This window comes from Mustela lutreola, chromosome 2 (assembly GCF_030435805.1).
Source record: "Mustela lutreola isolate mMusLut2 chromosome 2, mMusLut2.pri, whole genome shotgun sequence".
NCBI lineage: Eukaryota > Metazoa > Chordata > Mammalia > Carnivora > Mustelidae > Mustela > Mustela lutreola.
Window position 1 is genome coordinate 21,863,448 of NC_081291.1, and position 26,949 is coordinate 21,890,396.

Here is a 26,949-nt window from a genome sequence, read left to right on the forward strand (position 1 = left end):
AAGGCAGTGCACCCATCAGATGGGGCTGTTAGGAATCTCCAATGACACATTCCATAGTTAAGTACACAGAACAATGCTTGACTTATGAAAAGCACTTGAACACCCATTCGTTATTGCTGTTTTATAGTTTTGGCAAAAAGAAAAAAAAAGAAAAGAGTCTGGGTGGCTTAGCTGGTTAAGCGTCGGACTTTGGCTGAGGTCATGATTGATCTCAAGGTCCTGGGATCGAGCTCCGTGTTGGACTCTGTGCTCAGCAGGGAGTTTGCTTCTGTCTCTGCCTCTGTCCCCCCCCCCCCCACCCCGACTCCTGAGAGCACTCTCGAATAAAAAGATTAAAAAAAAAAAAAAAGTTCTGATCTGATGCAGAAAGTGGGCACAGCATGAGGTGTTTTAAACATATTAACTCCAAAACGTATAAAAGCTGAGGAAACTATAGAATCCCAATATTTTCTACTGCATCTCCCTGAGAATATGTGAAACTTCAAACTGAAAAAAAAAAAATCTCCTTCAGAAGGTCCAAGTGATTTGTTTTAATCTTTGTTATGACTTCAAATGTGATATATAAATGATCTTCTTGGAAAATAACACATATAATGGATGAGAGGAACCTGCAGGAGTGGGGACTATGAAGTAGGCCCTGAAATTAAGAAGAACTTTTTCTGGGCACCTGGGTGGCTCAGTCAGTTAAGCATCTGCCTTCAGCTCAGGTCATGGTCCTGGGGTCCTGGGATTGAGGCCCACATTGGGCTCCCTGCTCAGTGGAGAGCCTGCTTTTCCCCTCCCTCTACTCTACTTGCCTGTGCACTCTCTCTGTCAAATAATAAAATCTTGAAAAAAAAAAAAAACACCCCTTTTTCTTTTAGGAATGGGTTCTATTCTTTTTTTTTTTTTTTTTTTTTTTAAAGATTTTATTTATTTATTTGACAGAGAGAGATCACAAGCAGGCAGAGAGGCAGGCAGAGAGAGAGGAGGAAGCAGGCACCCTGCTGAGCAGAGAGCCCAATGCGGGACTCGATCCCAGGACTCTGAGATCATGACCCGAGCCGAAGGCAGCGGCTTAACCCACTGAGCCACCCAGGCGCCCCAGGAATGGGTTCTATTCTGAAGTTCTTTTTTTTTAATTTTTAAAAGTAATTTCTCTGCTCTACCTGCTAAAAGTATTCTTTTAAAAGTTCTAGGAATTAAAAAAAAAAAAAAAGTTCCAGGAATGACTTGTTTTGGCCAGGCAGTATTAAAATAAAGATGAGACAAAAGAAAAAAACAAAAACAAAATCATGCACAGAGAGGACCCTGGAGACTTACGAATTGTAGTTAGAAATCTGTGTTAATTCCCATGTTGGCTTCCATTGGTATTTCTTATTCTTTCAAAATTAATGTCTCTATAATTCCCAACATATTGGCAAAGTATAAAAAATATCATATTCTTTCCCAAGCTTCCTTTCTTTTTTAACACTGTTAGGACATTAAAATGGATTTCTTTTCTAAGACACAAAGAAGTCAATTTTTTCCAGTTTTTATATTGACAATTTAAAAGCTTTATTTTTGGGGGCACCTGGGTGGCTCAGTGGGTTAAGCCTCTGTCTTTGGCTCAGGTCATGATCCCAGGGTCCTGGGATCAAGACCCGCATCGCATCGGGCTCTCTGCTTAGCGGGGAGCCTGCTTCCCCCCATCTCTCTCTGCCTGCCTCTCTACCCACTTATGATCTCTGTCAAATAAATAAATTTTTTAAAAAATCTAAAAAAAAAAAAAGGCTTTATCTTTTTTGATTATATAAAAGAAATGTATCTGTGGGCAACAATTCAAACATTAGAGCATGTAAAACTTAAAAGGCAATCTTCTGTGATCCAACCCCAGAGATAAACACCTGGTTCAGCACACAGCAGTTCTCCACATTGCTTTTACAGTCGGGTATGTAAACATACAGTTTGAGTTTTTTTGAATAATAATGGAACCAGATCCCATTCTGCCACCTGTTAGTTATGAGCATGTTCTTACCAAGTGACTTGGACAATCTTCTGTGTGCCATATATAGAGCTACCTCATTGTGCTTACTGGCTACAGAGTTGGCAAGCTATGGATGTCTGACACTTTACTCAACTCCTATTCATGGGCATTTGGGTCTGGCCAAGGGTTTTTGCTTTTACAAATAACACTGATGCTGCTCCTTGTGGAGAAGACTTCGGTGCACCTAGTACTGAGTTGGACCACATTCCCTAGTATCAAATGGACGCTGGGTCAAGGGGAATGCCACGGATGGGAGAGAAGTGTCCTGCCTCACACCCAAAGCAGGTGTTGTCAGCATTAGCAATCTTCAGAACTCTTGCCAACCTGTCAGGCTTTTGAAAATTATTAGATTAACAGATTTTCTTACTTTTTTTGGGCTGTCTCCCCTCTATAAATGATCTATTTAGTCCTTTGCCTATTTTCCTAGTGTCACTTCTTCCCCAGATTTCTAAAAGCTTTTTGCATTAAAAAAATGGTTGTCGGGGCGCATGGGTGGCTCAGTGGATAAGCCTCTGCCTTCAGCTCAGGTCATGATCTCAAGGTCCTGGGATTGAGCCCCGAATCGGGCTCTCTGCTCAGTGGAGAGCCTGCTTCCCCCGCTCTCTCTGTCTGCCTCTCTGCCTACTTGTGATCTCTGTCTGTCAAATAAATAAATAAATGAAATCTTAAAAAGAAAAAAAAAAAAAAAAAAAGGTTGTCCTGAAGACTTTCGCTCCACTTTAATGCCTCCTGGGTTTCATATCATGTATAGAAAGGACCCATTCCAACCTTACAAATAACGAATATAGGTAAATAATAATAAATCTGCCTATGTTAGCAACTGGTACTGTTTCTTCCATTTTGCTTTTGTTTTTGGTATTATTACTTTTTGGAATATGATGTGAATGAGAGTTCAGATGGTTTCTTTTCTTTTTTTCTTTTTCAAATGGCTACCAGTTTTCCCATTATCATTTAATTCCATCCTTTCCTGCTGATTTAAAATACTACCTTTATATACGGGATTTTAACTGTGAAAAGCCTATTCCTTCCACAGACTGGAATACCTCAATTTTTTATAAATAACAAAATATACAGGGTCTCCTGGTTAACAACAAACAGTAAGTAAATGGTTAGCAATGTACAAGCAATTCTTGATCTTGGGGTCATGAGTTCAAGCCTCATGTTTGGATATAGAGATTAGCTAAACAAATAAAACTTTGATATATGGGCGCCTGGGTGGCTCAGTGGGTTAAGCCTCTGCCTTTGGCTCCGGTCATGATCTTATTTAGGGTCCTGGGATCGAGCCCCGCATCAGGATCTCTGCTCAGCCGAGAGAAGGCAAGGAGCCTGCTTCCCCCCCACACTTGCCTGCCTCTCTGCCTACTTGTAATATCTCTCTGTCAAATAAATAAATAAAATCTTTTAAAAAACAAAAAAAATATGTTTTGCTCTCTCTATATATAATATATATAAATACAATAACATCTGGCAAGGCAAAGCACTTTGATTACTATTTTCCTCCTTCTTTTCCTGGTGACTGCTGCGTTTATTCTTACATGAGAAAGCCAGAATAATTCTGTCAAATTCTTTTTTTTTTCTTCCAAGATTTTATTTATTTGAGAGAGAGAGAGAGCAAGCGAGTGTCCATGAGTGGTGGGAAGGCGCAGGAAGAGAGGGAGAAGCAGACTCCCTGCTGAGCAGGGAGGCCAACACTCGATCCCAGGACCCTGACATCATGACCTGAGCTGAAGTCAGACACTTAACCAACTGAGCCCCCAGACACTCCATTTTGTCAAGTTCTGAAAAAAATTTATCCAAATCTTTTATGTCCGTGAGTAGACGGTTTCTCTTCCCATAGGTACCAAATATTCCTTTCAAGGTTCTTTCTTTCTTTCTTTTTTTTTTTAAAGATTTTATTTATTTATTTGACAGAGAGAGATCACAAGTAGGCAGAGAGAGAGAGAGAGAGGAGGAAGCAGGCTCCCTGCTGAGCAGAGAGCCCGATGCGGGACTCGATCCCAGGACCCTGAGATCATGACCTGAGCCGAAGGCAGCAGCTTAACCCACTGAGCCACCCAGGCGCCCAAGGTTATTTCTTAATGTATTTTGTTAAGGTGAATCAGATATTTTCTTCTACATGATTTTCCTAACAGTTGCTAAAGTATATTCAACATTTTCACCTTTCTTTCAAAACTCTTGTGGATTATTGTTTTGTTTATGTAACAAAGCTATTGACTTGTATATGGATTTTGAAATCTCTATTTGTTGAATTGTTTTTCAAAACTTTAGTTAATTGCTCCCCCATGATCTGCAAAAAGATTTTGCCACTTAACTGTCAATATTTTTACTATTTTTGTTTGTCTTCATTGGCTACTTTCAGAAAAATATAGATAATAGTAGAGCAAAGCAGGCTTAAGTCATGAGAAATAAACATAACTTTAAAAAATCGCTTTGAGGGTGCGCCTGGGTGGCTCAGTGGGTTAAGCCGCTGCCTTCGGCTCAGGTCATGATCTCAAGGTCCTGGGATCGAGTCCCACATCGGGCTCTCTGCTCAGTGGGGAGCCTGCTTCCCTCTCTCTCTCTGCCTGCCTCTCTGTCTACTTGTGATTTCTCTTTGTCAAATAAATAAATAAAATCTTTAGAAAAAAAAAATTGCTTTGAGGAAATATCCTTCTAAAACTTAAATGAAGACAGTTACTATACTTCATCAAATAATCTTTCCTTTGATATAATAATATAATGAAGTATATTACTAAATTTTCCTAATTTTGACCAACTCCTGCATTTCTAGAATGAACTCCCACCTACTAGGTCATATTGTTCTTAAATAACTAACTTGGTTTCACTTATAAATAAAAATACACTTTCTCCAAGTATTTTCTGCATCAACATTCATCTGTTAGGCTCAATTGCAGTTTTTCTGTTTTAATTTTTTCAGGCTTTGGAATTAAGGTTATTCTGGTTTTGTAAAATAAACTGGGAAGTTTTCTTTGTTCTCCATGCTTTAAAATAATTTAAACAGTACTATAACTATAGGTCTCTTAAGGGTTAAAAGAATTCACCCATGGAAGTATCTGACCTGAGTATTCTGATTAGCTCTCAGAACATTTTTGAAAAATTTCTTCTTGTTGTCCACTTACGTGTTACCCCTCTTCTTGATTCTTTAGTAATTCATTTTATTTATTTATTTATTTATTTATTTTTATTTTTTTCAAAGATTTTATTTATTTATCAGAGAGAGAGAGAGGGGGAGAGAGCAAGCACAGGCAGACAGAATGGCAGGCAGAGGCAGAGGGAGAAGCAGGCTCCCTGCCGAGCAAGGAGCCCGATGTGGGACTCGATCCCAGGACGCTGAGATCATGACCTGAGCCGAAGGCAGCTGCTTAAACCAACTGAGCCACCCAGGCGTCCCAATTCTTTAGTAATTTAGAGTGTCCTAGAAAATTATTCATTTCATTCGGGCTTTCAAATTTATTAACAGAAATGTGTAAGTCTTTAAATTTCTTCTACATTTGTATGTCTGAGCTTAACTGCCTTCTTTTTTTTTTTTTTTAATTTTTTATTTTTTATAAACATATATTTTTATCCCCAGCCTTCTTTTTTTATTAGGATAGTTGATAGTATATCTCACTGGACTTATCAAAGGATTAGCACTTGGATTTAGTTTTAAATTCTATTTTTCAATTCTACTGTTGTTTTCTAAGCATTAATTTCTGTCCTATAGCTCCCTTCTGTTTGGCTAAGGTTTTATGTTGTACTCTTTTTCATTCTGCATTTGAATACTTTATTCATTTATTTTCTGGAATAAATATTTTGAAATGCAAAATCCTTTTCTGTGTGGCTTTTAACTACATACCTTTTCCAAGTTAAAATTGTCTTCAGTTCGACTGTCCTCTGAGTTGTCTGTGTTCTTCTCGTCATCCCCTTTATCTGCATTTGCAAATACAGACGCCACTCGGACCACAGGCAAGGGCACATCCCGAGGGACAAACCTCACTGAACTGATGGGCATGGTCCACAGTTTAATTTTCTTAAAAGATTTGGTTTTGGCAGAATACCGTGATTCGCAGACAAAAACATCCTCATCTCGAAAGTTTTCTGGGCACAATTTGAAGTATTCCTGGGAGACATAAGAATAAGATTATTAGTTAGGTGAATGTTCTGGAAACAAGTCAACCAAAAAAACCAAAACCACACATCAATCAAGCCAACACTAACCTGTTAAGACTTTCTGACAGTTAACAACAAACAGTAAGTAAATGGTTAGCAATGTACAAGCCTCTCCCTGCTACAGAAGAGCCTTATTAAATACATACCCTTTAGCTTACCAACTACCTTTTTGAAAATATATTAGCATTTCACACTGCTATAATGTTCCTAAAAGCTTTGGGCAGGGCTCAATGCGCCTGTATCAAATAGATACACAAAAGGTATACTTTATTACCTAAAAAGCACACTGACAATTTTTAATGATCTTTCAGAAAACGTCATCCTCAAAAATTAGCCTGGCAGTATAAAAAAATTTAAGCGAACTGCATTTAGCTATATATTGTAGGCAAGCAAATGGTGGTATTTCATCATCATGATCAGATTAATTTCCTCCTAAATCTTTACACAATGGCATATAGACACAGCTTTAAAAAATTTCAAATTTTAAAGGGTCTGATTTATAAATACAACTTTTTTTGCGTTTGTAAATTTTATTTTCATGGAATGATTTGTACTTTGGAGACTAAGGAGTTTCTTACCTTGACAAACATGACCACACATTTTCCTAGAATTTTACTAACGGGAACTTTATTATAATAGTCACTCTTAAAAACTTCTTTTTCTAGAAATTTCCGTGTAGCCAGATGGAATGTTTCATTTGGCCGATAAAACCAACAGCCATACAACCATTTTTCACCTCAAAACAAAAAGGGAGACAGAGAGGAAATTACCATTAATAGAAATCACACATTCTTGCAAAATGAGCAAAATCTCCATCCATTCTGCCATGGCCTGAACAATGTGCTTTTTAGGCCACAGTGTCTTAAAATCGTTATCTTGGAAGAAATGATATTCTCAAGTAATGAAGCATAACGAGGCCTAAAAAAATGCTACGTTCCCCCTCATACTAAAGGATGTATAATATATAGGATGAAGAAGGCGGTGAGACCTGCCCTAGTCTGCTGGGGCCAGGACACACTCCAGACCGCACTTTGGTAAGGACAGAGCATCCAAAGCATAGAAGGGATACAGTGAGCACTCAGGAGAAGGAAGACAAAGGTATCTCACGAGGAGCAGCTGAGGGAACTGGACTGCCTCAGATCACGTTTCTGTCTGCTTCTGGCTTCATTAACTCCTATTTGTTCTCCATATTTTACATGAAAGGCAGCTGTTCTAGGACGCCTTTTTGAAATCAAATTCTAGGCCAAGACACATGTCACACTATAATAATTTCTTTTTTATTTGTGATTTGTACCAAAGCCGTTCTGCAAGGGGTAAAACACGAGCCTTTAGTTCTTGTGAGGTTCTGCCATCCTCCAGTCTGGCTTACTGTGTGTTTTTAAGAAACAGCAGCAGTTGAGTGAATGAATCTCAACCTCACTTCAGGAAGGGGCATTTCCTTTGACTCAACTGTGCCACTCAGGAGAGTGTGAGATCCGACGTTTTTCACATAGCTGGTGCTTACTTCTACTTACCGATACAATGTAGAACGACTACTGTTGCAAGGCATAACTGTCTGAGTTACAATTTTCTTCCCTGAGGACCAAGGAGGAGTAAAACAGTCCCAGCTTACCAATCTGCCCTTTGATTTAAAACAAACTTACCAGCAGAATCTTCCCAAAGCCTCTCAATGCAGACGATGTGTGGCTGCAGGCTGGCCTCTGCGGGCTCCACGTAGACGTAGTCTCCAACATGGTACATGCTATTCTTAAAGCTGCAGTCCTGGCTGTACGTGCGGTGTAAGCCGGAGAGGCCTGCGGCGCCCGAGGAATCTTCACTCTTTTCAGCTTCTTCGGTGAAAAAGATAAAAATGTTCCCATTAATGGGATGTGGGGATCAGATGTGGGATTCAAACAACATGTACTAATATGTTTCATGCTTTCCTAGACCTTCAAGGGCAGGATTCAGGACAAACAGCATGATATCCATACTCCCAAGAGCCTTTACACAAACTTGCCTTTTTGAGTTACAACCAACTGTCATTAATTTAAGTAAATGCAAAATAAACAAAGGACTTACACAATTAAAATAACCATGTTAATAATATATGCTCAGTGTGTCATTCTGGATGATAAAGAAAGGTATAAAGAAGAAAACAGCTGACCTGTCAATCATGCAGTCCTGGAAATAATGTCATATATACTTCCCTTCTATCAGTGCTTCTGAAAAATTGTCCCCCAATAGTTATTATGTGGGTATGTCAAAATGGAATCTTAGAATTGAAAAAAAAAATATGGAATATGTGTAGCATACAATATAATGTAAACTATGTATGTCTACACTGAATATACACTGAACAGGGGCACCTGCTTGGCTTAGTCAGAAGAACATGTGACTCTTGATCCTGGGGTCATGAGTTCAAGGCACATTTTGGGGACAGAGATTACTTAAAATAAATAAGTAATAATAATAATAATAATAATGATAAAAAGATACACTGAGCAGTTCCCAAGATTAATGCTCTTCAATAAGACTTATTTTTGCTAAATAATATTTTTTGATGGCTGCTATGCAAGCCATCATTTGCAAATACCGTAGGGTTTTTGTTTTTGTTTTTTTAGATTTTATTTTTGAGTAATCTCCACAGTCAACATGGGACTTGAATTCACAACCCCAAGATCAAGAGTGGCACGCTCCATTGACTGAGCCAACCAGGAGACACCCCAGTGTTTTGTGCTTTTGAGGATAAAGCTTTGCTCACATCTTTATTTCCTTATGATAACTTCCTATAAATGCAACAGCTGGAAATAAGCATTTTAAATGCTTTTTAAAAAAGATTTATTTACTTGACTGAGAGAGAGAGAGAGAGAGACAGTGAGAGAGAGAGAGAGCACCAAGCAAGGGGGAGAAGAGAGAGAGGAAGCAGCAGGCTCCCAGCTGAGCAGGGAGCCTGACAAGGACTCAATCCTGGGACCCCTGGATCATGACCTGAGCTAAAGGCAGATGCTTAACTGACTGAGCCACCAGGTGCCCCTTAAACATTTTTTAAAATGCATATTCAAACCAACCCCAAAAGTCTATACCAATTTTAGTGCCTCACTGTCTGGCCACAAGCGTTTGTTTCTCCATTCTTGCCCCAACACTCCTATTATAATTTTTAAAAAATTATTTTATTTGAGAGAGGGAGCACAAGTCGGGGGAGGGGCAGAGGGAGAGGGAGAAACAGATGCCCTGCTGAGCAGGGAGCCTGATGTGGGGCTCAATCCAAGATCCCAGGATCATGACCTAAGACAAAGACAGACATTTAACTGACTGAGCCACCTAGGTGGCCCCACATCATTTCTAAAAAATTTTGCCAATTTTGGTGGAAAATGTTATCTAGTATTTGATTAGTCAAATGAATCCCTGTAAGATACACAAGAGGTTCACAAGGTTCTTCAGATTATATACCAGCACGAGCATGGTGAACTGAAAAAGGTACAGAGACAGTACAAAATGAAAGAGTGCTAGTTAAACCCCCAAAATTCTACAGAAAAGAAACAGGCTGATTAAAAGTGCTCACCTGCAAACTTATGCTACCTTTCATGAAAAAAGATGATGCAGAGGGCAGAGTGCTGAGCCACAGAGGAATATTTCTAATGACTCTGCCCAGCTGGATTTCAAGATTGCTTGGAACTAATGACTCCTTCCATTTCTCCCTTTCTGAATGAGAATGTCTCTCATTATCCCATGCATGTGCCGTCACTATGTTATAGGAGCAAAGAACTTTTTAGTTTCATAGGTCCACAGATGGAGAGGAATTGTGTCCCAGGAGAGATCATACCCATATACATACATTTAAATGATTTAGATAATAAGATTTGGGACCTTTGAGCACATAAAGCTGATAATATTTACATGAGATTCTGATACCTGGTAGAGGGGTGTTACCGCAACAAACACCTAAAAAATAGGGAAGTGACTTTGGAATTGGACAAAAACAGAGACCAGAAGAATTCTGAGAAGAGAAAAAGCCCTCTGCTGCCTTAAATAGACTGGCAGAGAAATGGACCTTAAGGACTTGGCAGTAGAAGGCACAGCTGGAAATGAAGAAAATGTTGCTGGAAAGGATATCCTTGTTACATACTGGCAGAAAGCCTGGCAGAACTGTGCCCTGCAATCACTTGGATTCTGAGCCTCTTGGGCTGATCTCTTTGTTATCTTTCTCCTTCTTTGTTGTTCCATTGCCTCTGAGCATTCTTCTTCATCTGCTAATCCTTCTCTAAATGTTTCCTTTCTGCCATCATTAAAAACATTTTAAAACTGAATCACTTTGACCTATAACAATGTGTTAACTTGTTATATCACCAGTTACTTTAACACATTTATATTTAGCAAAATGCTAAAACAAAACAAAGCAAAACAAAACGCTGACTATAAGTTCTCTATGTACAATTTTCTCCCCATTGCCAGACCCATCCCTCAAAAGAAAAATCTGACCGTAAGCGTGACTGCCGGCATGCCAGAGCTAACAAGTTTAAAGGGCAAGGGGTCTCACGACTTAGAATACATCCTCTCAGAACTGCACCTCTAGCCTTTCAGACAGCTGCTGTTTCTCGATCTGGACACTTTAGTGCAATCACCGAAAGGGTTGGGGAAGGGAACAGAGGTTCATCTCCTTTAAATGTAGACTTTCAGCTGTTTTCACACCTCCATCTGCGGGCATAGCTGGTGCAGACGGCTTTCACCTGCAGGCCTACTACTCTTCTTCATCAGATGCTGGCAGGGAAGGCAGTGTCGGCAACTCGCCCGAACTCTCATTGCCGCTATCTCCTTCTCCGTTGCTTTCCTTCTCTCTCTCTCTCTTCATTTTTTTTTTTTTTTTTTTTTTTTTGAGGAGGGGAATGGTTTACATTTATGTCTTTTGTTTTGCTTTAAAATCCCCTTTCCATCATTTTAGAGGTGTTTTGGGATGTACTAGCAGTAGGCATCTGTACAGTGCAGAAAGTGAAAGGCCTCCATGTTCTCTTACCTTTGCTTACTTCCCCTTGTATGAGTGGTTAGTTCTGACATTTAATATAAAAACAGGGTGTGTGAGATCTTCTAGTTTCCCTTAATTTCCATCATTTTTTTTTTTTTTAAAGATTTTATTTATTTATTTGTCAGAGAGAGAGCGCGAGCGAGAGCAAGCACAGGCAGGCAGAGTGGAAGGCAGAGTCAGAGGGAGAAGCAGGCTCCCTGCGGAGCAAGGAGCCCGATGCGGGACTCGATCCCAGGATGCTGGGATCATGACCTGAGCCGAAGGCAGCTGCTTAACCAACTGAGCCACCCAGGCGTCCCAATTTCCATCATTATTAAGACACCTCCTCTTATGGCTTAAAGACATAGAGGGCTGACTGACATATACAACCACTATCCTACTTCCTGGTGGTTTGCTGTCTTTTTAATATTCATTGAGTCACCTGACACAGGGTGATCTAAAGCAGACTACGGTCCTCTCGTGGTTACAATAAGCCTCCGGGTCCCCCTTCCTCATCAGTCCTTCTAGTGCTGACTTCACATTGTATGGCAAAGCACCACTTCTTACCTACTTCCAGTCCCACCACTGGAAAATATAGTCCCTGAGTTGATGTTTAAAAAACAGTGTTGGGGCACCTAGGTGGCTCAGTGGGTTAAAGCCTCTGCCTTCAGCTCAGGTCATGATCCCAGGGTCCTGGAATCGAGCCCTATGTCGGGCTCTCTGCTCAGCAGAGAGCCTGCTTCCTTCCTCTCTCACTCTCTCTGCCTGCCTCTCTTGCCTACTTGTGATCTCTGTCAAATAAATAAATAAAATCTTAAAAAAAAAAAAAAAGCCTAGTGTTAACAGGGCTGCTCTTGGCAGCCTTAGAAAGCAGCTCTGTGCAGCAGGGCTCCCCTTACTCCTGTCAGCAAAGGCCTGCAGGCTCCTGAGACAGGCACAGCAATGGGAAAGGAATGAACATTTCCTACTGTGTTTTTTCTTTATGGGGCTCTGTTTTTGTATCACAAGCCTTTTTCACAGATTAAGTCGCTGGAAATATTTCCTCGTAACAAAGGATCAGTCAAGGGCAGTGACCAACAGTTTATAAAATGTCAGTACCAGGGCACCTGGTGGCTCAGTGGGTTAAGCTGCTGCCTTCAGCTCAGGTCATGATCTCAGGGTCCTGGGATCGAGCCCCACATCGGGCTCTCTGCTCAGCGGGGAGCCTGCTTCCCCCTCTCTCTTTGTCTGCCTCTCTGCCTACTTGTGATCTATCAAATAAATAAATTAAAAAAAAAAAATGTCAGTACCAAGGCTGCCTAGTGGGTTCACATATCATTGCTAATCCACCAAGAAGCAAGACAGCAAGTACTGTCATAAGCTCCTGCTCCTCCGCTAGAGTTAAAGCCTTAGAGCAGCGATTCCCACAACTGAGTGTACATGAGAACCACCTACATGACTTGCTAAAACATAAAATACAAGAGTATTTTCATTTCTTTTTTTAAAGTAGGCTCCACGCGCAGCACGGAGCCCAAAGTGGGGCCTAAAAGCTCACAACCCTGAAATCAAGACCTGAGCTGAGATCAAGACTTGAACTGAGGGCGCCTGGGTGGCTCAGTGGGTTAAGCCACTGCCTTCGGCTCAGGTCATGATCTCAGGGTCCTGGGATCGAGTCCCGCATCGGGCTCTCTGCTCAGCGGGGAGCCTGCTTTCTCCCCTCTCTCTCTCTCTGCCTGCCTCTCTGCCTACTTGTGATCTCTGTCTGTCAAATAAATAAATAAAATCTTTAAAAAAAAAAAAAAAAAAAAAAAAAAAAAGACTTGAACTGAGATCAAAAGCCTGAGAATTTGCATTCCTCATCAGTTCTCAAGTGATGCTGATGCTGTTTGCCTAGAGGCCACATTTTCAGAACAGCCTTACAGTAATTTAAGAAGCAGCTGTTACTAATTTTGCATTGCCAAGAAGTGTCAATAAAACTTAAAAAAAAAAAGTCTAAGTATACAAAATTTTGTCAGTAGAAACAACATGGATTGTTCCCAAATGTCACACCCATTATGACATTGGCATTTTCTGTTTCCTCTTTCATTGATTTCCATCCTGATTTTTATTATTTCCTCTACTTACTTCAGGTTTGATTGGCTTTTTTTTCCCTAACTTCTTGAGGTGGAAACATACCTATTTTAGATCTTTACTCCTTTCAACATATGTATTTAAAGTTATAAATTTCTTCCTATGAACTGCTTTAGATATATATCATAAATTTTAACATATTGTTTTCATTAATTTAATACATTTAATTAATAATTAAATACATTTCATACATTGCATTCCATTCAAGATTTTTCTAATTGTTCTTGTAACATCTTTGATCCATGGGTTAGAGGTGAACCACTTCATTTCCAAATATCTGGGGATTCTCCAGATTTCTTTCTGTTGCTAATTTCTAGTCTAAATCCCATTGTGTTCAGAGAGCAAATTTTCGTATTTCAATCCTTTTAAATCTTCTGAAACTTGATGCATGACCTAGCGTATGGTCCAAGATAATGTTGCCTGTGTGTTTGACAAGAATGTGTATTCTACAGTCCCTGGGTGCAGTGTTTCACACGTCAACCATCAAGCCGGTTGACAGTCCATGTCTTATCTTGCTGTAAAAAACCCACCATAGCCAGGGTAGCTTAAACAACATTCATTTCTTAGCTCTGGAGGGCAGAAAATCCAAAATCAAGGTGCCAGCACATCTGGTGTCTGGTGACAGCTCACTTTCTGGTTCACAAATAGTCATCAACTTGTTCTTCATCCCCTTATAACAGTAACAGTCCTCTCGTGGTGGCTCAACCCCTACAACCACACCCAAACCTAATTACCTCCTAAAGGCCCTACCTCCAATTACCATCAAATTGGAGAGGAGGCTACAACACATCAGTTTTGGGGGAATGTAAACTTCCAGTCCACAGCAATGCTATTTCAAGTCTTTTGTATTTTTGAAGTTGGTCTATCAACTAGTGAGAAAAGATACTGATTTTTAGTCTAGTTGGTCCATCAATTGCTTAGGAAGGAGTATTGAGACTATAATTATTAAACTATTTCTCTTTTCAATTCTATCAGTTTTTACTTCATGTATTTTGAGGCTCCACTATTAGATGTATATACATTTATAAATACTACATGTTCCAATGTCCTGACCCTTTTAACATTATGAGGTATCCCTCTGTCTCCAGTCATAGTTCTTCTCTTAAAAGTCCATTTGGTATTGATGGTGCCACTCCAACTCAATAGTACATCATTCCCCCTTCTTTTCCTTTCAGCTTATTTTTGCCTTCGGCTCTGAAACAAGTCCTTTGCAGATCAGCATAGAGTTAGGTATTTTAAAATTCAGTCTGCAATTTGATCCAAGTGTTTAGTCTACTCATAATATGTAACTTACTTTTTTTTAAAAAAGGATTTTATTTATTTGTTTGACAGAAAGAGCAAGGGAGTACAAGCAGGGAGAGCTGCAGAGGGAGAAAGAGAAGCAGGTTCCCCATTGAGCAGGGACCCTGATGTGGGGGCTGGATCCCAGGACCCCGGGATCATGATCTGAGCTGAAGGCCGCTGCTTAGCGACTGAGCGACCCAGGCGCCTCTGTAAGTTACTTATTGATATGACTGAATTCATGTCTGCCCTTTGTTATTTGTTTTTTACATGTCTTATGTTTTTTGTTTCTCTTTTCCTTCTTTAGGAAGTATTTGTGCCAAGCAAGTATTTCTGCTGTAGCACTTCTCTAATTCCTCCGTTGGGTTTTTATTGCTATTTGTTTTTAGTGGCATTACAATACGCATCTCTAACTTACCACCATCTACTTCAGGTTGATCCTAACTTGATTTTGTTAACTAGTGCGGCTTTGCTCCAAAATAGCTCCATTCCTTTGTGCTACTATTGTCATATATAATACTTCTATAAATAATGTAAACCTAACAATGAGGTTGTACCTTTTTCTTTAAACAATCCTAATGTTTTTGGAAGAAACAGAGAAGAAAAGTGAAAAAACATAGGCAGACTTTTATATTTACCAAATTTACCATTTCCACTACTCTTCAGTCCTTCCTGTGGATTTGAGCCAACCATCTGGTGCTGTTTTCTTTTGGCCTGAAGCTCTTCCTTTGGTATTTCTTACATGGAAGATCTGCCAGCAGTGAATTTTGTTTTTGTTTATCTAGGAATGCCTCATTTCAGCTTCATTTTTTAAAGGATAGTTTCACTGGTTATAATGGTTTATTCAGTTCTTGTCCTTTTTAGCACTTTTGAGTATCATGTCCCGCTTTCTGACCTCCATTATTTCTTCAGAGCCATTACCATACTATTATTCTCAAGATTTTTCTTTCAGCAGATGTAACTAGAGGTGGTTCTCCTTGTGTCTACTTAGTGTTTTTATTTAGAGTCATGGGCTACTGTTTTCCAACAACTTTCAAGTTTACATCCATTCCAAGTATTTTTCCCCTTTCTTTCTCTTCTGTCCTCTGAAACTCTCAACATAAGTATTCTAAGACACATGGAATGAAGGTTTGCACCGAAGTCTGCTTGGCCAAGGGTCAGCCAATGATTTAGGTGAAGACTGTCCTCAAACACCTCAAATTCAGAAGGACTCACCTTCTGCTAACTGATGTGCATGTGGCTTGGGGGACACATTCAAAGTTGTAATTAATTTTTAAGTAAGCAAAAATGTATTTTGCTTTTCGTTAGGTTCTTCCATCTTGCTTGCATGGGCACAGTTTTCCAGTCAGCAAAGAATATGTGAGAGCTGTGTCAGACCTTCTGTGGCTACTTTCCAGGATATCCCTCAACCTCAGCTGTAATCTTGACTAGCAAAGCTGCAGGTTTACCCCATTCACCTCTGTACTGATCACTTTTAGCTGGCAAAGACACCCCTCAACCACATACACTATCGTCATCCTAAATGAGAACATCCCCTCTGGTGGCAAAGTGGCTGGGTTCTGTGCAGCTAGCTTTATGGTGGTAAATTTTCTTGCCAATCAGGTTCCCTTCTCTTCTTTGCATATGTCATTGTGCATGAGAATTTGCTTTAAATCAATTTTATTTTGTTTGCTTACCTACAGAAAGAAAAGCCCTAAGCAAATGTGATGCTAAAGACTAACATAACTCTTCGAAAATCACAATCCTAGGTATGTACGTGAACTCTATAAGAAATACACCTGAAATTAATGTAACATTGTGTGTCAATAATGCTCAAAAAAGGTAGCTAGCTGTCTCATGAAAAGAATGAATAATGATAAAAGCCTTGTAAGAAATGATCAAATTTCTTCTTTCCTCAGTAAAATAATGATTTTAATTATTTTGAGTAAAAAACCCATTTTACCAAGTTTAATAGAAATCTTTTTTTTTTTTTTTTTTTGTAAAGAGAGGGAGAGCAAGCAGGGGGAGGGGCAGAGGAAGAGGGAGAATCTCAAGCGATTCCTCACTAAACCTGAACTAGGGCTCGATTCCACAACCCTGAGATCATGACCTGAGCTGAGGTCAAAAGTCGTATGCTTAACCAATGGAGCCATCCAGGCACCCCTAAATCATTTCTCTTAAAGGGAAGCTGTTTGCTGGATTTTAAGAAGTTCACTTTAGGGTGCATGGGCGGCTCATTCAGTTGAGCATCTGCCTTCAGCTCAGGTCATGATCTCAGGGTCCTGGGACTGAGTCCCACATTGGGCTCTGTGCCCAGCTGGAAGCCTGTTTCTCCCTCTGCCTGCCACTCCCCCGCTTGTACCTGCTCACTCTGTCAAATAAATAAATAAAATCTTTAAAAAAAAAAAAAATTAGTTAACTTAGTAGTTTTCAAACATAACGACTAGTACTCCACATCATTCCTCTTATCCATTTAAGGATTCAGCAGCTTGGTTCCTGATACATCTCTTCATGACCTTGTAACATTTTCTGAATCATGTATATAGGTAATAAAACCAAATGGTTTTTTCTTTTCCAAAGAAATGTGTTTTGTTTTTTTTTTTAAATCATGTTATTTTCTCCCTGATGACCTCATTTAGGCAGTAACAGCACGGGAGCTATTTAAAGATTTACAGCAGTTGAGGAAGCCTTAGGCCACTGCTGAGGGCAGCACTGCTTAAAAAGCTACTGAGTGCACTTGGGAGCAGGGGGGTTTTACTCTGGTCCATGTCTGGTAAACTTTACTTACAAAAGAACATCAGAAATGACTTACACAAAATTCCCTGCATCCTTCTTATTTCTTTTGCAAGCCCATTTGAAGGCAAAAATAGAAAATAATATAAAGTGTACATGTGTGTATATACATGCTTTGAGTGGAGGACACTGATTAAACTGTGTCCATTTAGGTGGGGAAATCGAATTCAGGAAATATTTTTTGAGCTTCTTTTCCTCAAGGTCATTTATACTCTAGATTTGAAAAGTGAAAAGAGATGTTCTTTGTTAAGAAATAGTTTTGCCCCATGTTGGATCAAACCACACAGGCCTGTTAGACACAGATGGACCACAAGGAGAAAGTTCTATGTGTGTCTCGGCCACACATATGCGGGTACATGGGCTTGGGCAATGCAGGTGCGGCCGTGGATGAGGTAGGCCCTCTCTCTAGTATAGTGGCTTCCAGAAATTAAGGACACATCTTTGAGTATCTTCAAATGCCAAGCGGCAATCTGAATCTGGTACTGGCTCCTCTTCAGAGGAGCACCGCCGGAAAACTATAAGGAAAAATACCTATAATGAAAGACATACCTCTATGAAAATGGCTTCAAAATATGAAAAAAAATCTAACAACCACATCTTCCAAGAAATCCAGTAACAGTCCAACTCTACTTTGTAAACAAGTAAGCAAGCAGGCAAATAAACCAGCATGTGAAAGAAAACTGGTTAATGTAGGAAGTGTTCCACAAACATTAAGCCCTTGAAGTCTGTATAAACCATCCTAGGCAAGTTCATTGGTGTTGTTAAATCTGCTGCATTCTATTTCACTAAAATGTGACATTCTACTATTTTCGGGTGTCACTACTTTTGGTCCACCAAAGTGGTCCAGGATCCAGACGCTGGTTAAACTCACCTTAGCAAATAACCAATTATGGCTGGAAGGCCAGGTTTTCATCTCAGGGTACTGGATGAACAGTGAATGTCTGGCGAAGTTCATTTCCATCTCATTCACATTAGTAACAGCTCCTGACAGTATTATGTGAGTAGAGAGGAGACTTTGGGGGATCAAATACATGTTTCCTGCAGAAGTTAGTCTATACCAAAGACATGGTTGTTGTAGCATATGGATTCTCCTGCCAGCTGCAGTGGGCTCAGGCAGAAGTAGGGCACGCTGCTGCCCACGCCCAGGGGCCCAATGCTGAGCGAGAAGACATCAACTAAAGCCTACCCATGCACTGCCTCCCCCGTGGAGAGCGCGGCCAGTATGCCCCAGTCACAGATGTATGTCAACGAAGTGAGCCTAGTGCTCTGCGTCCTGTGGGGCAGTGGTGTGGCGGTGTCCTAGTCCCGGTAGTCCTGGCTGTCCCAGCCCCATGCTGGTGCCACCGGCAACACCACTGGCTGCAGGGCCAGCAGGCTGGCCGTGACAGTGACTCTAGCAAGTCCAGAAATGATCAAATTTCTAATAAAAGCTCCCACTGTCAAAATATTTCTAAATTCTAGCAAGTAACTCAAAGTAACATTTTGGGGCTGATACAATGAAAATAAATATTTCCTCCTAGTATTGTGGTTCAACCAAAGTATCATCTCCTCTGGCCCAAGTCTGCAGGAAGAAAGCCGTCCTGCCACATGACAGGGCAGAATCTTGATGCACTCACTGCTGAGAATGCTGCCCAGCTCCAAGCAGGCCCCCAGGCTTCTTCTGCCAATAGTATTTTGACCTGGTGAGCTCCACTCCTGTGAGCTAACTGACCGTTCCTGAAATACTAGGGCCCACAGCTATGTCACACAGCACTTCAATTGTTAATAGTCTGATGACCAAACCGAGGACGACAAAAGCATTCCTATTTCAACATGTCCATTCTGAAAGAGTCAACATTCACATAGACAGGATTCATCCCCACAGCTGGCTTGGAGAGCCAGAACTAGAACAGAGTATAATATTTCTTCATATTTAATAAAATGAAAAGAAACCAACCTCTTTTTTCTTCTTCTCGTTTTAGTTTATCCTCCTCTAGTTCTTTTGGCAATTTTTCCTTCTTCTCTTTCTCCACATCATTATGCAAATGCTTTGTGGTATAGCTGAGTGCTGGTGAAAGCAGGATCTCTCCATTTTTGCAAAGTTCGTCACGGATTTTAATAAAAAACTGCTGCAGCTCTACCGCATCCTCGTAGATTTCGGAGTCTGTCCTACAAGGGCATCAAGAGTACCTATTGACACACAAGCTGCTTCCTTCCCACACCTTGGCTACATGGAGGACCCTACCCAATGCTTCCGTAACACGCTAATGGGTATAATGGTACTTCTATTCAGAGGGTATCTCCTTGAAAGTTTTAGAACAACGTGAAGTGCCGTTTTACCTCAGCAAGCCTCATACCCACCAGTTTTTTCTTTCTTAAGGCTCACTTCTTATACAGCTCACGTAAAAGAAAAGGCCTCACACAGTTTTCTGGGGAAAAACAAGGCGCACGCATCTGTTGATTCTTGCCATAGAAGGGGGCTGCCAGGATTAAGGACTACTCTGAGTTCCACACCCCTTACAACACTTACTTGTCTCTATTCCTTGGATTAATTTTTACTTTCTTTTAATTGAGGGACCCACACATTATATAAAGTATTGACAAAAGATTTAGGCAATGTCCACTTTCTTCTCTTTGAATCTCTATCATGCTTGCCTAGGCTGATAGGCCCCAGCAAATATTTGACGCTAAACTGCAAAGTCACGAGGGCATCCATCCTGTAACGGTTACAAACCTCAGAGTCAGTGTTCATGTCAGTTTCCCAGAAATGACTACATAATATTGGGGAACCAGCAGCGGCAACATAGTGAAAGATGGGGAAAAAATGATCTGCCACACTGAAAGCTTTTTAAAGACGCTTTCCTCATTTACAGAATGAGAGGAGAGGACTGGGTAAAAACAGCTTCAGAATTTAGACTAGAAGAAATTTTCTTATTCTCTCTAATCCACGGTGGTCTGAGGATGGCTTAAACGTAATTCTATTGGGGTGCCTGGGTGGCTCAGTGGGTTAAAGCCTCTGCCTTCGGCTCAGGTCATGATCCCAGGGTCCTGGGATCGAGCCCCGCATCGGGCTCTCTGCTCAGCGGGGTGCCTGCTTCCTCCTCTCTCTCTCTGCTTACTTGTAATCTGTCTGTCAAGTAAAATAAATAAAATCTTTAAAAAAAAAAAAAAAAGTAATTCTATTAACTAGGAATACGAGGGTCTGAGAAATGATTCACAAAGTAACCACAAAGTCTAGCAGCAGTTAGGAACACATTCTGGTTGGAGGACACTGGTAGGCGTAGCAAGCCCAGTCAGCTCCCTGCTGATACCCACCACTAGAGCATCAAATGTTAGTGAAGCCTCTGGAATGCTTCAAACCTCATCAGCAAAGGTGAACTGGCAAACAATCTAAAAACACTGCCAATAACAACCTAAATGAATGTTTCTGGAAAGGTTTTAAAAATCTTTTTAGGTTACAGAAATGCTAATACTTGTAGGAAAGCAATAAAAATAAAACTGGTCAAAGAAAGAAACTCCTCTGATATTATTTTGATGCCTGTTTTCTGAACAGAAATGTCTTAAGACTATTCACTTGACGTTAAAATTCATTTTATAAGAGCTTACAATTTTAAGTATAAAGTTAAGAATGAAAATGCACTTTTGGCAACTCCTGTTACACTGAAAGGGCAGATTTGTAATTCCATCAGGCTGTTCAGTAATGAAGTAATGTAGTACACGGCCATTAAACATCTGACTTATCTTTCCTGTTTTGTTTCAACAAAGTAATATGAAGAATTTATTAATCTAAGAGGATCAGTGTTGCCTGCATGCAAAAGAACAAAAACTAAAGATGGAAAAAGAAAATAACTTTTTCCCCTAATCTTTAAAAGGCAGACATCCAGCAAAATGAAATAATTAAGAGTACAGGAAGCTCTTAGTGCCTCCGTTGTCCTTGCCTTCCCAAGGGTCCCCCTTTCTGTAAGGTAGTCAGAGAACTGAACTCAGGAATGCTGCCAGCAGACAAGGGAAGCCAGCGGCTGACTGGCATGAGTCGTGCCGTGCTGTTACTGACTACTGCTGACGGACAGACCGCTGTCCCCTGAGGGAACTTTCAGACTGCTTCTATTTCAGGATGTAAGGTCCTAAGTGATATTAAGTGTCAGTGGTGGAGAGGGGTGAGTGTAAAGAAGCATGAACACTGCTGGGGATCAACATAGAAATGTAGGGCCCACGAGCTTCATTAAATTCATGAGCTTAGTATTTTTGAGATCTCCATCTTCACTACTGGTGAAAGAGCTAGAACGAGGGTTTATCACTCACTGAAATGATGCATCTCTGCCTGAGCAGCATGGGGCTATGCTTAAGTACCATAAGCAGTCATAATACGACCCTTTCACAAAGATAAAGAACAGCTTCCCTCAGTTCTGCAAGGCTCTGGGGACAAGCGAGAAACTCCTCACTGCCTCATGTCAATAAATGCACCCAAGACTCTACCTTCAGGGCTTACCTTACAAAGCAAATCATGTCAACAATGGGAGAATGAAAAGAGCTCATTTCCTAGAGATACAAATCTGCTCATTTCTTAAAACAGACACATCATCTATTAAAGATAAAGTTGCTAATGTTGTAAGAGACAGATGCAGTTTTGCAAGACCCACAGACCTAAAACCAAGATGGAATGGGGGCAGGGCAGAAGTGGAGGAGAGGAGCAACTTTATTTAGACTTAGGACTATTTAAGAAAACTGAGAAAAAAAATGAAGTCTAAGCTCCATGAAAGAGAATCTGTGTCTTGCCCACTCATGTACCCCAAGTATCTAGAACATGGTTAGAACTAGTGCCCACTCAATTAACATTTGTTGAAAAAGTGAAAATAAAGAATGCAAATTTTGACTGCAAGATGTCTCCCCATCTTTCTTTCATTCATTTCTATCTCCACTGCTGAACATTGAGGACCATTTCCTAAATGTGTCACTCAAGCACCTCTCCAATATGACCCCAACTCCCCTATCTCTTGAACAGACCACATTCATTCTCTAACCCTGTGCCTTCAGTCCAACCATTCGTGTTATCTATGTCCCACCCATTCTCCTTTCCCCTGATGCCTCAGGTCTTTTCAGAGCTCTACCACAGAGCTCCTACTCCACCATCTTTACTACATAGCAAGTTGTTATATGTTGTCTCATGCTTGGAATTATGTTTCCCTAAGCACAGGTCCTAACCCAGTTGTTGGACTTAGAGCACAGAGCACAGCCTGATCATCCACGGCTGGGCTCCACTGTGTGGCTGGGCTCCACTGACTGGTGTCTTGGTGACCAGCTCTGTAGCAGGGAACAATAGGAGCCACCCCACTTACTAGTTGTGTGACTTGAGGCAACTTACTTCTCTCTGTGTACTTCTTAAAATGCGAAGTGAGAAGATTATCACCTAGAACGGCTATTACAAGGGTTAGAGATGATCTAGATAGAGCATTTTGCATGGTGCTTTACAAAGAGCAGGTGCTATTAATAGGAACAGCAAACATTACTAATTTTTCTTTCAAGATCCAGAGCAAATGAAGGATTCACCAGATTTCCCAGCTGGAATTACTCTACGCCCACTGCCTAAAAGTCCCCTTTCAACATGGTAGACTATAAGCTCCAGGTAGGTAGGGTTTGTATTTTTAGCTTTTTATATTCCCCTAAGAGAGTCTCAAAGCACACAGAAGACACACTGTAACTGCTGAACTGAAATTGTTTAAATAGCCAGTAATACCATTCTTGCCTGGCAAAGCCATAACACACATCAAAATTAAAAGGGAATTCAAGTTTGATGGAAATTTAAATTTGATGGCTTCTTTTAGTACATTCAATATCTGCAAAAGGCATTTAAAAGTGAGAAATCTGAGATATATAAAAAAAAAAAAGAAGCCTTTTTAGGAACTAGAAATGGTGACCAAATTTAGATTGGCTAACCTTAGATCAACAACATAAGAGCTATTTTAATTTATTCAAAGCATGCTTGGATTGAACTCAAACTTGAAAAAAAATCACACTACTATTTCTAATTATAAGCATTTTATCCTTTAAAAAAAAAAAAAGTTCTGTAAAAGGCTGTATTTTCAGGGTTTATGCTTTCCAACAGATCTTCAAATTTGTCCCGTATTCCTTCCCATGGGCCCGGATCCAGATGATGTGGCAGTGTGCCTGCTCTCCCCCATGGCATATGCTTGTGCTCTAGATGTTGTGGCCAATTAAGAACTCAAAACAGCACCCCACCGAATATAACCATGTACCTAAGCTGAAACAGTTTATCAAAGCAGAATTTTCTTTTGTTTTGCATTTAATCACAACTTCTCAAAAAGAAATAGCTTGGAAAACCTACCGATTCATTCTTCGTGCCCTTTCCAAGACTTCAAACATATGTTCTTGAAATAAATCGAGCCGCCGGTAGCGATTATTTTCAACATTCTTTCTAATTATGTCAAAAGTAAGAGGAGGTTTGTTTGGGAAGTTGGGATCCACCGCAGGAATTTCTGCTAAGGAGTCACTGTAGCATCTTCCTTCGTCATCCTGATGACTCATGACTGACACAAAAAGATTGTGAATAAGTTCTTGAATCAGCAAGGTCACATTTGGGACATGAGAGTCCTCATCTCCCTCCAGGTCTCTCCGAGTTTCAAGCAGAACCTTGTGCAGGACAAGGGCATCTTTGTAGATCAAAGACTCGGGCTCATTGTAGGTACAGGCATTGTTAAACATCATGACGAAGTCCTCAACCATGGAGTCTATATCTTGGTATTTATTGGCCATCATGTGACTTCGAATTTTTTCCATGTCCATGGGCTTTTTAATGGTCAGATAGTAGTCAGGCAGCTCGGATCTAGAGGGAAGCCTCAGAAATATGGCACTGAGGCGGCGACCCCTCTTATCAGTATAGTTCTTTACAGCTTCATAGACTTCATTTAGTTTCTGCTGCATTGGAGTCATGTATTTTGATTTTTTAGGAGAAATTCCACTCTTCCTACCTAAAAGAAGATATTGAATGTTAAATTAATAAAATAAAATAAATGAACCCAAATTTGTATACAGTTGGTAAAACATAATCATAAGGGAGTGTTCCAAGTGATTTGTAAAATAATTTAATTAGCACATCTCTAGTGAAGTCTATCTTATGGACAAAAAAAACTGGAAACAAATTTAAACTGTTTTAGTAATCATATTTTTAGTGAGAGTAATAAGCACTATCATGTTAAGATAGCTGTGAAATGTAGAATAAAGCAAATGACTAGCTATGTGATATTCTAATTCCATCACCTGCAGCATCCTTGAGAACTGGGATTCTTTTAAAAAATATTTTATTTATTGATTAGAGAGAGCAAGCACGAGTGGAGGGAGGGGGAAAGGGAGAGGGAGAAGGAGACTCCCCGCTGAGCAGGGAGCCCAACAAGGGGCTCAATCCCAGGACCCTGAGATCATGACCTGAGCCGAAGGCAGACGCTTATTTGGACTGGGGCACCCAAGTGCCCCAAGAACTGAGATTTTTATCACAGGAGAAAAGGAGACCCAGATATTAAAACAGAACACTGAATAAAAATCTTGTAGCTATAATCTCAGTTAAGAGCATCAGTATGAACTTACAATGTATTTTATCTTTAAATGTAATATAAACACACACAAAATTTCCTAGTTCTGAAAATCCTGGCAACAATGACAGTAGCGGTACAACCCCATGTAGCCTGACTACATTGGCCATAATTCTGAAATACAGATTTCAAATACTAACACCAGTAGCTCCTTAGCAAATGGCTGACTCCCAGTTGGCACAGGATAAGCCTCGTGCATCTTGAAACACAAGGCAGTAAAGAATGTGTCAATGTGGTCATGTCAGTAGAACACAGTGGCCAGCCTAGGACAAGAGGAGCATCAATAAGGACAACAACTGCAATGAGTTACAAGCAGCAATGTGTTTAAATTTAGTAGTTCTTAATGATATATAAAAATGAACAACAAACTGGGTAAATGTTGGCAGATACTGGTAAACCAATGTACTGCTTTGGAAACTAGTAAACAAAGGGCAGTAGGAATCTGTCTTTTATCCTTTCAAAAAACCCAAAACAAAATAAGACAAACAAGCAAAAATTGTACTACTGGGTAACCAAATATTGGATGAGGCAAAGTTTCTCTATACAGAGTACTCCAGTTGCTAAATGAGCAAGGTATGACAAAATCAGACTACTGTTATTTTGTATCTCTTTAATGAATTAATGGAGTCAGCATCAATAGCTGTTAACATGTGGGAGAACACACAGCCGTTACTGGGCTATCCAGTGGAAGACCATTCGCCACCTCTGAAGTTGGTTTTTGTGCCAAAAGGAGGAGATGAGGATCAAATCTAATTTAAATCAAGCCTCTTGCTCCAACTACCAATTTAGAGGAAATGCCAAGGAGACGAGAACACATAAACCACAGCAAAGGAATGCAATTAGCAAAGCCCAGACCATGGGAAGCTGCAGTACAGTCCCAATTTCTTCAACAAATAAACTGCAAAGGAAAAAAAAAAAAAGAAAGTTGGGAGGGGGATTTACAGATTAAAAGTAGTGTCCATCAACTGCGGTTATATGGACCTTATTTAGCTTCTACCTCAAGCGGACATTCTTCAAGATGTGATGCAATGTAAGTGCAGAAAACCTATTGTGTTATGAAGCAAGCATCCTTGCTGGGCTGACAGTGAATCTCATCAAGCCTCTCGGGTAAACTTCCATTTTTTAAGAAATGAGAAGAATACAGGGACAAGTTAGTTGATATCGTAAGAAAGTGAACTGATTAACCCAAAATTTGAAACTGTACAAGAAGGTGATCTGGTTTCTCAAGAGTCAGTGGCATGAGGATATAAAAGGGAAGGGCCTGCTCTAGACTATGGACAGAGGGCGTGACAATCAAATGTAATATACAGAACTTAATTAGGTCCTGATGTGAAGAAACCAACTGTAAAAATACATTCATGAGATAATCAGTAAAATTTGAAAATGTGTCAAGTATTAGATGAAACCAAGAAACTGCAAATTTTACTAGGTGTAATAATGATTCCATGGTTATTTAAGAAAATGTCTGCAAATATAGAAATGCACACTGAACTATGTAGAAATGAAATGACATTGAATTCTCTTTAAAGTAATTCAGAACAAAAAAGGAGAGAAAAAAGTGGATATAGGAAGTATGGCACGATCTTGAGCAATTTTGAGTAACTGGTACATACAGGGCTTTGTTGTACCATTCTTCAGATACATTTGAAACTTTTCATAATACAAAGTAGAGAAATGAAAAGGAGATCAACATTACACCTTAAAATTTCCTTTTTCTGAACTTTAGAATCTCAAGAAGATACCCCCCCACATCCCCTGCTGAGCAAAGAGCCCAATGAAGTTTGGTCCCAGGACCTTAAGATCATGACCTGAGCTGCAACCAATTCAGATGCTCAACTGACTGAACCACCCAGGCGCCCCTTAATTTTTTTAAAGTAGTATCTATATCCCATGAGGGGCTTGAACTCACAACCCCAAGATCAAGAGTTGCATGCTCTACTGACTGAGGCAGTCAGGCGCCTCCCTAGAATTAATTCCAGTACTGAGCAAATGAGCATACACAAAACCACTCTGTGTAGTTTTTATGCCTGCAAGAGTGTAGTGGCACTACACTCTTGCAGGCATAAGAGATA

At 40.1% G+C, this 26,949-nt stretch overlaps 1 protein-coding gene and 1 pseudogene across 29 annotated transcripts in view; both read right to left on the bottom strand.

Moving 5' to 3' along the window:
* The window catches only part of PBRM1 (polybromo 1), a 128,663-nt gene that overhangs the window by 40,913 nt on the left and 60,801 nt on the right, over nt 1–26,949 (bottom strand). For 21 of the 29 annotated variants that reach the window (XM_059161107.1, XM_059161101.1, XM_059161110.1 and 18 more), the window contains 5 exons: nt 23,617–24,259; nt 19,231–19,442; nt 7,798–7,983; nt 6,733–6,890; nt 5,841–6,104 (listed from right to left, as the gene is read on the bottom strand). In XM_059161107.1, the coding sequence (XP_059017090.1) occupies nt 5,841–6,104; nt 6,733–6,890; nt 7,798–7,983; nt 19,231–19,442; nt 23,617–24,259 (1,463 nt within the window). Of the gene's footprint in view, nt 1–5,840; nt 6,105–6,732; nt 6,891–7,797; nt 7,984–19,226; nt 19,443–23,616; nt 24,260–26,949 lie in introns of those variants that run through there. The other 8 variants (XM_059161113.1, XM_059161099.1, XM_059161122.1 and 5 more) reach the window with 2 other exon arrangements.
* LOC131824021 (protein CREG1-like) lies at nt 12,969–19,214 on the bottom strand (annotated as a pseudogene).